This window comes from Monopterus albus, unplaced genomic scaffold, assembly GCF_001952655.1.
Source record: "Monopterus albus unplaced genomic scaffold, M_albus_1.0 scaffold24.1, whole genome shotgun sequence".
NCBI lineage: Eukaryota > Metazoa > Chordata > Actinopteri > Synbranchiformes > Synbranchidae > Monopterus > Monopterus albus.
In genome coordinates, this window is record NW_018127904.1 from 2,173,241 (window position 1) to 2,184,886 (window position 11,646).

The window sequence follows — 11,646 nt, forward strand, 5'->3', positions numbered from 1 at the left end:
CACTCTTTCTGTGATGTTAAAACTGGTATTCTGAACTAATACTTGTTGTAATGTTATGCGGCAGAGGTTGTCTTCTCTATACTGTAATGTTTCCTGTATGAATCAAAGTAGTATGTGCAAGATTCAACATGGAGCACTCTTCTGCCGTCTCATGGAAGTACAAAGCAGAACCCACAAGACACATTTCATTGTAATCTGGCATATATATTTTTGAGAGAAGCCTGCAGAAATATGAGGTCACATATACGAGAAGAGGCCCGTGGATGGAGTAACAAGCACCACCATTACACATCAGTGAATCAGAAAGTGAATGTGAGTTGTGATCAGAGTTAGTGCGGAGCGGATTATGATCTACTGATGTTGCTCCATGACTCTCTGAACTAAAACAACGCCCTGTTGTGGTAGTTTATTAGTGTAATAATTATTGTTTGTTTGTCTGAACTGTATGTGTGCATTTTTCTGTATGATAGCTGGATGTACTGGACAGACTGGGAAGAGGATGAGGTCAATGACAGCATAGGGCGCATAGAGAAAGCCTGGATGGACGGATCCAATCGCCGCATTTTCGTCACTTCCAACATGCTGTGGCCCAATGGTCTGACACTGGACCACGGCACCAGCACAATGTACTGGTGTGACGCCTACTACGATCACATCGAGAAGATTCATCTCAATGGGACTGGAAGAGTGGTGAGTTTTAATAAATAGCAATCACATACATACAGTAGCTATATTAAGCTGTTATTTTCAGGGATCATGTTAACTGTCTAGTCGACTTGAATGTTTGTGAGAATTTAACTGAGGCCCAGAGGGGGAATTCAAGACTCCAGCTGAATAAACAAGTATTTAGAATCATACTATATTTTCCTTTTACAGTATATTGTTGCTGTGGCCATTTATTTTAATGAAATAACCAGCCTGAAATCATATCCATCCTCACATCACATCAGTATTACAAATAATTTCAGGATCCAAACCTATTTTTTTAATATAATGCTAATCTGCAAAACAGTGAAAAGACTGACAACTGCTCCTCTTCCCACCATAACTGCCAGCAGTACATCCCTTCATTACTGTCGACTGGAGCTCTACTGTGATAACAAGCTAATGAATTGTTTGCAAATGTTATTTAATCAAAGCCAAAATTCTAGAAAACATTATTACAAGCAGACACCATCGCGTGAATACATTTGTGTAACTTAATCGGATCACATTCATCATATACTGTGATCAAATAATTTCTAAGCTGATATTCAAACAGCTGGAACCCTGTTTGATATGACTGACTTTTCTCTGGCTGACGGAGTCTTTTTGTAGATCTCCCAGTCTTTTGATTACACCACATGTCTTGCTTCATGTTGCAGGTGGTGTACAATGGAAAAGAGCTGAACCATCCTTTTGGAATCTCTCATTATCATAATTTCATTTTTTGGACGGAGTACATGAACGCTTCAGTCTTCCAGCTGGACCTGTTCACCGGGGATGTCACACTGCTGCGTAGCGAGAGACCACCACTATTTGGCCTGCGTGTCTACGATGCACAGAGTCAGCAAGGTTGGCTGCTTTCCTTACATTTACTCCTCATCCAGTGCCACTGAATCAAGTGTTCCCTAACAGAGAAAGTGTCTGTCTTGCACTGATAATAAAGCAAACATGTGCTACGTGTCCGGACATTTACGTCACCTTCACATGTTTCTTCAGTAGAAAACCCTTAATATGATATACACATCAGAGATTTACATATGTGCCAATTGGTGTCACATTTTATGGTGTAAAGCAATGCACTGATCAGCACATGAATTCTGTTTTGACAGTGGCCATATGGTCAGAAATCTGATTTGTGTCAGACGTAGGACCATATGGAAGTGGCCCAAATCTGATCTGAAAAAAATCTGATTTTGTTTGTTCACTCATTCGTGAAAAGATCAGATCTGAGTCACTTAGAGAGGAAAGAATTGGATTTGAGCCACTTTAGCATGTTGTCTTGTACTTAGCATTTGAAATGACCAGGGCTCCACTCTATATAGTTAAATAAGATGACCAAGACTTAGAGGGGTTTGCTCAGCGCTGTAACAAATGATGATGGATTCATGCTGTTAGTAAGCTGAAAAGAACAGATATGAGACACATCGGCCATGGCAAACAGGGGAGACCTACCTTGGCCTACACAGCAGGTGTTTCTTTTGTTCACAATCAAAGAAGCCTAACTCTACGGTATTACTCTAAATGTAGAAAAATATCCCTGCATACCGTTAAGTGATTTGGTTTAAGATTCATGAGATTAGTTTGTTTCATTTTAAAGACTGATTTTCATTCAAAAACTTTAAAGCTGGGAATTTTGAGTAAGAAAGCGCCATTCCAAATATATGATCCAGATGCATGGGCTCTATTACAGGCACAGTCTAGTTCACACCCTGCTGAGAATTTTTGCTGGACATTTCTCCATTGTTCATGCTGCCGAATAGATTGACTGTCCAGTCCTCTGAGTATTACTGATTGGTTCTTACAAAACCAAAAGCTTTATCTCATTGGCTCAGGCACTGCATTTGGTCTGTGCGTTAAATGAAAATGACAAAGGTGTCTTGCACCCTAACTTTATATATGACAGATTTTTTTTTCCTTTGAGAATGTCAGCTTTGTCCAGAAAGACAAATTATTCCTCCAAGAAGGATAAAAATGTCAAATGTCTTTCACTCACAGTGTTCCCAATAATTCACTTGACATGTAGTTATAGATCACATGGCAGACACCTGGCATGTCTCTCTAAGACAGGCAATTAGTTTTGTGTAAATCAATTTTTTTTTCTTCTACAACTTCTGAACCTTTGAGCCCTAAATATCTGCTGTTCACCGTAACTGACAGAACAACAACGCAATCACTGGCCATTTAAAATGAGCTTTAGAAAATGTAACTTTAAATGAGCAAGACACCTTCTTTGGGATCTATTTCTCCAGGTGACAATGCATGCAGTGTGAATTATGGGGGCTGCAGTACCCTCTGCCTTGCCATCCCAGGAGGCCGAGTGTGTGCCTGCGCTGACAACCAGGTTCTGGAGAAGAACAATGTCACCTGCACAGGTAGGAGGGCATAATGAATCAGACAGAGCAGGAGGCCTGGGATCATCTTGTCCCAGTGTACTGTAATCCCGGCTTCATCCTGTGGGACAAAGATCAGATAATATCCTTGCAAATCTGCCAAGAAACAAATAAATAAAGATGGACAATTACCCCAGTGGGGTTCCAGAAATATAAGGCAATTCCCAGTTGTTGCACATAATGTCATGCGACATCATTAACCTGTTTTATGTCTAATTATACCTATGGCAATAATTTCCCCTAAACACATTCTTAATAGAATTTTCTTTGTTGATTTTGTCTGTCCTCTCTTTCTCCCAGAAGCCTCCAACGGTGGCCTGGAGCCACGGCGATGTAAAAGCGACGAGTTCCAGTGCCATAATCATCGCTGCATACGAGCCTTGTGGATGTGTGATGGAGATGATGACTGTTTGGATGGAAGTGATGAGGAAAACCACAGCTGCAGTAAGGATCCTGAAATTAGCCTGCAGACCAGAACACTGCCTGTAAACACAAAAATACATGTTGATAGACAGTACTTACACTGTACATGCACCAGGCAAGATAAGGGGCGTGGGAGTGGAGGGAGTGTTTCTCCTCCACATTGCTGTCTTCCCTTTTGCTCTTGTTGAAGTGGTTTTTCCCTTTAACACTCAGTCATATAAACTGCATGTTTGTTTTCCCAGAAAGCAAAATAAAGGAATGTGATCTTCTGCCAGAATGATCAGAATTATAAAATCAGTTATCTGTCCTGCTGGGATATCATAGGCTTTGACAATCATCTAACTTGGTTTGTTTTAGTTTGGATGAAAGAGAATATATCAGGGCAAAATTTGACTTGAAAATTGATAAATATGGAGGAAATGTTACATTTTAAATAAGCAATTGCAAATGCTCCATGGCAATGTGGACAGTCTTCCACCATCATATGAAGAGTTTGCTTTCTCCCATCCTATTACTGAAGTAAATGAAGTTGAGATGATGGACATGCGACAAGACACGAGACAAATTAATTTGCTCTCAGTTCGCAGTCTTGCAACATCTGGTACTGCGATATTCCCCAAAACCACCACTTTTGCCTTAGATATTTGGAATTACCTTGCCTCAGGATCAAATGTAATTCATCGTGCACATACAGTAGTAGACAGAAGTAGACAGAAATGTGCCCCCATTAGTTTAGTATGATTTATTAGTGATGAGGCTGAATGGTCAATGTGTAATTAAAGTTAAATGTTTGGCTGCTACGTATCTCCAGTGAAGTATATTTTTTGAAAGTGGCTTTAAATAAAATAAAAATCCAGCCACTAAACCCACATAACAACTACACCTAAGACTACTGTAACAACGTTATAGAGACTCAGCTGCTTTGGATTAAAGGACAAACCACCAAGGAGAAACATGAGTGAGATTCTCATCTGAAACATTGTCTTTTTGTTTCCCAGTATAGCTTGCTAGTGTATCAGTGCAAGATTAGCTTGAGCTGTGGTCCCCACTACAAATCTCTGAATATACTGTATATGAATATAGAACTTTAATTCTTTCTTTTTTACCTGCATAAGACTGAGAAAGATCAGATAGGCCAGAGAACCGATAAAGCTTTAATATTAAGAAAGCAAACAGTTTCAGCTCCCTGGGCTGTGGAGGTAGAAACTGGAAATTATTAAATGGAAATATTATTATTTTAACTGAACCTTAATATTAAAGTTCTATGAAATACATACAAAATGTTCATTCTTTTTTATTACATTTTTGTTTATTTGATGTAAGAGCTGTCTCTTGAGGTCTCTGACTGTTTTTTGTGGTATTTGAACATTTGCAGACAATTACACCTGTCCCATTGACCAGTTTAAATGCAGCAACAATCGTTGCATTCCCAAAAGATGGCTTTGTGATGGAACAAATGACTGTGGTAACAATGAGGATGAGGCTAACGATACCTGTGCAGGTATGTACTGTACCGTCTGTCTGTGAAACACTGGCTGCAGTGTGATCATTTTATATCACTGGAGTATGTAAGATTATGTTTTAGAATTTCAGCATTTTGGCAAAATATATTATTTGGTATCTTTTTTTTTTTTTTGGCACAATGAGGTTTTCAATCTCCTTGCACTTTTAATTTGCATCCAGACATGTCATCTATTCTTTGAATGAACAAAGTGTTTCTGGATTTGTATATACTGGGTTTTTTGTGCTTGATTTATATCAAGCTCATGTAAGAATTAAAGGTCAAACAGCTCTCACAACTGTGCAGAAAGGCATTGGTTTATTTGTATACCATATTTCATACACAAAACAAGTCTTTATTGCCTTTATTGTATAGAATGTGTAAAAAAAAATCATAAAACAAGAAGGAAAAAGCATAAAAACATTTTTATTGACATTTTTAAATGAAATTCTTTCACTTCAGATGTACTTCATTCATTATCAAGTTTTGAACAGAGGTGTCTGGGGTTGTCAGGGCAGTCGTCGTTGTTTTAACTCGCACTTCACTCTTCTTCTTCAGTACAGGGCGATCGATCTTAATGTGTGAGAGCACTCTCCAGTATCAGAGTTGTAGCACCTACGCGGGACAACTGTACGTCAGTAACACTTAGAGTGCCTCACATGTCCTCGTCAGTGCTTCTCAAGAGCTTTTTATCCATAGAGAGTCAATCAACATGCATTAGTCAGAGGGTGATGAATGTTCCCTCATCAGCAGATTGACATGCACATCCCACATCAGCAAGACATTTCTTGTGTGCCATTTGTGCATGCCCAATATTACCGTGTAGCATGTAGTGTAACTGACGGCCCATCAAGCAACAGCACATTTCCAATGGCCTTTAGACCTTTTGTACTTTATTATGTACTTGAGTGATAAAAAGTTTGGACTGACACTGACATCCTGGTGTAGCGATCATTAAAGTTAGTTGTGCACATCCTACATTGACTTATGCATGTGTGATTAAATTAAGTGGCTTCCTCCTTCTTCCTCAGCTCACCCCTGTCAGGCCGACCAGTTCTCCTGCCAGAACGGACGATGTATACCTCGAGCCTGGAGCTGTGACCGGGAGGATGATTGCGGGGACATGTCTGATGAAATATCATGCAGTGAGTCACACATGGCTATTTACCAAATGCCATTCAAGTGTCCCACTGTGTGGATTTGACTGCTGCTCCTATTTGTGCTGCTCTGCTTGGTGTAAAATAGGCCAGCTTGTTGAATGGGTTGAATACTAATTAGGGGATTTTAGAAAATCACTAATTGTTTACTCATAGCAGTTTATAATGATATGCTTGAATGGGGCATATCAAAAGCTAAGACTTTTTTTTTTTACTTTTATAAAATGTGTGAGGGCTTGTAGGGTTGTTGATTTGAACTGATAACGCAGTGACTGTGACATCATGTGGTCATATTTCAAAGCTCATTTTCCATTGTGCACTTGGGATTTTCAAAATGTGACTTTATATTTCATGCAGTCAACTGTGCCAGAAACCTTTCATTTTTGCTGTTTCTTCCTATAGATGTAACCTCAGTTTTCATATTTTGTTGATAAATAGAAAATACAGTAGCACTCAGTGTTAATGAAACTATGACCTATTTTTCAGGATGAACATGAAACTAAAACTAAAGAAAAAGTAATGTTTGATAAATGTTTTTTACATTTTTCATCAACAAATAAGAAGTACATGATAACTTGAAAGATAGATGAATGGACATGAAGTGACTTTAATGACCTGCCGCATCTGTGGAATCAGAAACTGTAGATGCTGATCAGTAAAACAGTTTCCTCCACCAGCCCAAATATCTCTTGTTCAGGAGTTGAATTAGCCCCTTGATGTGCTTCACTGCCATCTTACAATCAGTAACCTTCTGTCTCTGGCATTAGCGCTTCCTGGAACAAACAGGATTATGAATCCAGAGAATTGCACACAAAAACCACTGGAACACACTAGGAAAATGCAGCAACACGCCATATGAAACGGCAGGATGATTTAACATTAAACGCTGTGAATGCAGATGTAACATTAATGTTCCGTTAGGTCGGATATCTTTTGTTTCGCTGTCACTCAGTTCCAGGATTAAAATGGGTGGTCAAGCATAAATCATCTCTAAATGTTCGCTGCAGGGATCTCACAGTTTTAATGTTATCTGACAATCTAACATGACCTCTGAACCCAGTGAAGAGGATTTTAGTACAAATGTGAGTGAGTCCAACTTCTGCCGAGCAGAGGTACCCTGTGTGAATAAAACACCTCAGGATAAACCGGAACAACACGTGTAACCATGGTAACTGTACACAACCAGGATGAAGAAGATATAGCCTACAGTAAATATCAAAACTGCAAGCTTAGAAGTGTCAAAAGCTAGAATAAATGTATTGTTTTATTGACTAAAACTAACAAAAATCAAATTCAGGTGTCAAAATGAACACTGCACTCAAACAGGATAATTATTTCTACACTAAATTATTTGCCATTAAATAAAAGCACACCACAGAAAAAACTCAAATGATGACTAAGTTGAAAATATTTTAGATTTTATATTGTTACAGCTCGACTCAAAGACTGTGGCAAAAATGGGACACACACACACACACACACACACACACACACACACATAGACAGGGAATATATTATAATAAAAGTAAAGTAGGGAGAAATCTGTAACATCAGTAGTGAAAGGAGTGGATAAATGAAAAGTGAAAAGTATGCTGCATGGATGTTGTGTAAAACAAAATAAAACAAAATAAAAATTTATAAGAATCTTTTAAAAAGTCTCTATCCACCAAGGTGCCACAGAGGAAGCCCAATACTGCCAGCTGCTCCAGACTTAAGTCAGCATGGGAGCACACCGGGCCGATACAAACAAAGAATACAGCAGTAAAAAGAACAAGCAAGGAAGCATGGGCCTGTCAAATGCTGCCAAACGGGTTGTTTGTGCAGCTCCAACATCAGTATCATGCTCGATTAATTTAGTGGAGGAGGGTATATCCCCAAACAAACTAAGATATTTATTAATCAGAGCACATAGCTCTGCATGACTATCCACTGCTAAATCACCCAGCAATGTATGCAATAACGCTTCGTCTGTCATACCAACCCCATCATCCTCACAAGAAGATCGATCAAAAGGTGACTCAAAACCGAACAGAACAGTATTTATGACAAGAACAGGGTTAACAATATTCTGTCACCCATGTGCAGACAAGTCAGCTGACAACAGCTCATGTGTACAACAAGGGTTCATACTGTAAGAGCCTGTTATGATGGTACAAAACCATCCCATAAAACAGCCAGTGCATGTGTCCAAGGACCAGTTTATTTGGACGGAACCCTGTACTTTCTTGTACTACTTCCCTTGCTGCCAGAAGAAGCCATGGTAATCCTTTCTCTCAGTCCTGTTTCAACTCTGTACAATATGCATGCAACAATAATTTCAGAGTGTGATGGAACCGTTCCAAAGCTCCCTGACTCTGTGTGTAGTAAGTCAATGACTAATTATGCATGACAAAATCTGGGCAAACATATGTGATGACAAATTCTAGCCTTGGACAGTACCAAAGCTAGAAATGAGCTCAGTTAAAGCTCACACAACAGACCTGGCAGTAATTGTATGCAATGGGTAGTTGACAGGGCACCAAGTACTTTGACAGATCATCTTTAACAACTAGTTACTACTAGCCCTTTGACCTTTGAAGAGGACCGACACAATCCACTATCAGATGCTCAAATAGGTGATAAACTGCAGAAATGAGACAAAAAGGAGCAGGTGCAATGCTCTGATTCGATTTGCTTATAAGCTGGCATGTATTATAGGCTTTGATGTCATTTGCCTCATCCTTTTTAGGATGTGGACAAAAAAAAAAGAAGAAATATTTCAAGATCTAATTATAGGGCAACCGCTTTCTCACCAGTAAGCCATCCTGCAGAAAATATTCATGGGCAGTGCTGCCTGTACTCCATTGTAACACCTCCTTCAGGGGTGAATCCGCTCTCTGCTCCTTAATCAATTCACTATGTGTGATCGAAAGGAGACAATCAGGTATAGACACATGAAATGTGACATCTTCCTCAGTCACACTGTGCTCAGGCACAGGTTGTGCCTCGACTCTGCTCATCACTCACTTCACTGCACAGATGTCAGGATACTTCTGAGAACATTCAGACACTTTTGAAAAACAAGATGTAGAGGAAACAATAAGTGGTGGAGCCACATCGGCCCAGACACGGTTACTGGCTAACCCAGTCCCCAGCTGTGCCGTTCATCAGCAGCACAGGCCGCACCCCCATCTGAGCTTCATCCTTCATCAAATCACAATCCAAAATCAATTTATGCAGTGGAACTGGCAACACTTGCAGACCCATACCACAGATCAGGGCAAAATCCCCAGCGTTTGTCTTTTCAGAAAACAGCAAGACTGATGACAAAAGAAATGAGCATCTGTGTCTCTCAAAATCCTAACTGGCACTTTCTCAGTACAACTCAAGTGACACAAAGCCAGTAGCAGTCAGTAATCTTAACTTTGTTCCCACTCACATAAATGGAAATATTACTAGGCAGAGAATTTTTGTTCCAAAGAAATTAGCTTTCAAAATTAATGTAACATTTTCTTTTAAACATCTATCACCTATATCCATGTCAAAAAGATCAGTAGTTTTCAGTAAGTGCTCTGATGGAGCCACTTACCATAACTGTATTAATGGCCCACAACCAGACAGTACAGACAAACAAGGGCTCATTCCTCAATCAAACTGCAGCATTTCCCTTTAACTACCTAACCAGAAAGTAACTTGAATCTAATAATGAATTCATAAACTGTGCAACAAGTTTCAAACCATTTTAAACATCCATGTTGGTACTTTGAAGGAAAAAAATGAAAGAAAAACCAGATAATTATTCTCACATCTGCTTATTTGTTGAATATTTTTCAAGTCTTTGTCACATGCATTGCTTTATTCAATTGAGAGAGTTTTAGGAGCTGCATTATTGATGCAGTGTTCTTTGGACCAAGAACTAGACGTGCCCTCACTGATGGCATCAGTTTTGAGGGATGGTGCTGAGGTGCACGGTTTTGTACAGGAGTTTACTGTTCTGAAGTTATGTCTCCGTGGTATTATACAATCTGTCAGCTTCAGCTAGAAAAGTTGTGGTCTGTGTTCTGTATTATTCTTGGAAAGCATAAATGAGAAAAATGCAGGGCCTCCTGTGATGGCCTTAGCTTTTTAGAGTTCATTTCAGAGTTATTTATTCTTTTTTATGCACAGGAGAAAAGTGTTTCAGGCTGTAAAATATGTTTTCAGCAGTAAAGTTGATCTGGATAAATTAACAGTACAGATGGGAGTAAAGGTTTTTAGATTCCCATTTTATCATTATTTGTATAAAATCAGCCTTTTACAGTGACTGATGTTTGCCAAACCCTACACTGTGCTGTATTGCCCCAGCCTCCCTTTGTATGTCCTAAGCTGCTCCAGTACACAGTCACAAACAGCAAGGGTGTAAGCAGTAATTAAAGTTCATGCTCAGCTTCATTCAATCATAATCAAGCTGAGCAGCAAAACATATTCTCTCCCATACTGTTGTTTGAGCTTCCTCAGGCATTACTTCTGTGTAGGCACTCTACTGTGCAGCTCTGGCACCTCACTTAGCTTTAGTGCAGCTACTGTGGGTTTTGGAACACCTGAAGCTCAGTGGTGGCCGCCTTAGAGATTGATGCTAATTTGGATTTTGTTTGTCAGTAGTTTAGTAGTTGTCACACACTGTCTTATATTGGGCTGTCTGTTCACTTGAAGCAGTCATTATTTATGGATGCTGGTGTTTCATTTTTAGCCAGACTCACTGTTTATTTGAAACCTTCATTATTTATGGATGTTCATGCTTCATTTTTAATGAATATTAAATTCCAACAAGTCATGCGCTGTCAGTGAGACCTAACGCGTTTTAAGGAAATATAGAAGACGATCGTCTGATAGAGATACAATATGTCTTCTCGACAGCGCCTAAGGTATTCCAGACAGCAGCAGCAGATGCCAACAAATCAATTCCAACTTAGACTTGCATTTCATATTGAAGTCAATAAAGCTTCAGGCATCCAGTGAGGATATTTGAAAAATACTGTATACAGTATACAATGTCTGAAAATCGGAAACACGTCTTGAAAATACAAAAGCTGATCCTGACAATGCCATCAGCCCACTAAAAGCAGTAGACCTTTGATACCCACTGCAGCGCTGGTAAGAATACTGATGCCATAATGTAGACTAGTCTTCTTGAACAGAGTGATGGATGCTGGACTAGATATTGATTGACTACAGAGGTGGTAATTTGCTTTCACCGCATGCATAATGCTTTAATTGATTGGTGCAGATTAGCAGAAAAATATGTAAATAAATAAATAAAAATAAAAACCCACACATCTTTATCAGGGAAATGGGGACACATCTGTTTCTGGAGTTTTCAAGGGCGTGTATTAGAAACTGTTAAGATAAACAATTACAGAATTTTTTTTAAAAAGTGGCTGTTTGTATGGTGACTGTAATATGTCAAACCACATCATGTAGATAATTACAATATTCTCATTATGCCCAGAAC

At 39.2% G+C, this 11,646-nt stretch overlaps 1 protein-coding gene across 1 annotated transcript in view; it reads left to right on the forward strand.

The window, feature by feature from the left end:
* LOC109957083 (low-density lipoprotein receptor-related protein 1B-like) overlaps window positions 1–11,646 on the forward strand; it is a 258,584-nt gene that overhangs the window by 129,153 nt on the left and 117,785 nt on the right. Inside the window, 6 exon segments of the mRNA XM_020594679.1 lie at window positions 471–690; window positions 1,365–1,554; window positions 2,955–3,077; window positions 3,399–3,539; window positions 4,894–5,019; window positions 6,051–6,164. Coding sequence (XP_020450335.1) covers window positions 471–690; window positions 1,365–1,554; window positions 2,955–3,077; window positions 3,399–3,539; window positions 4,894–5,019; window positions 6,051–6,164 — 914 coding nt within the window.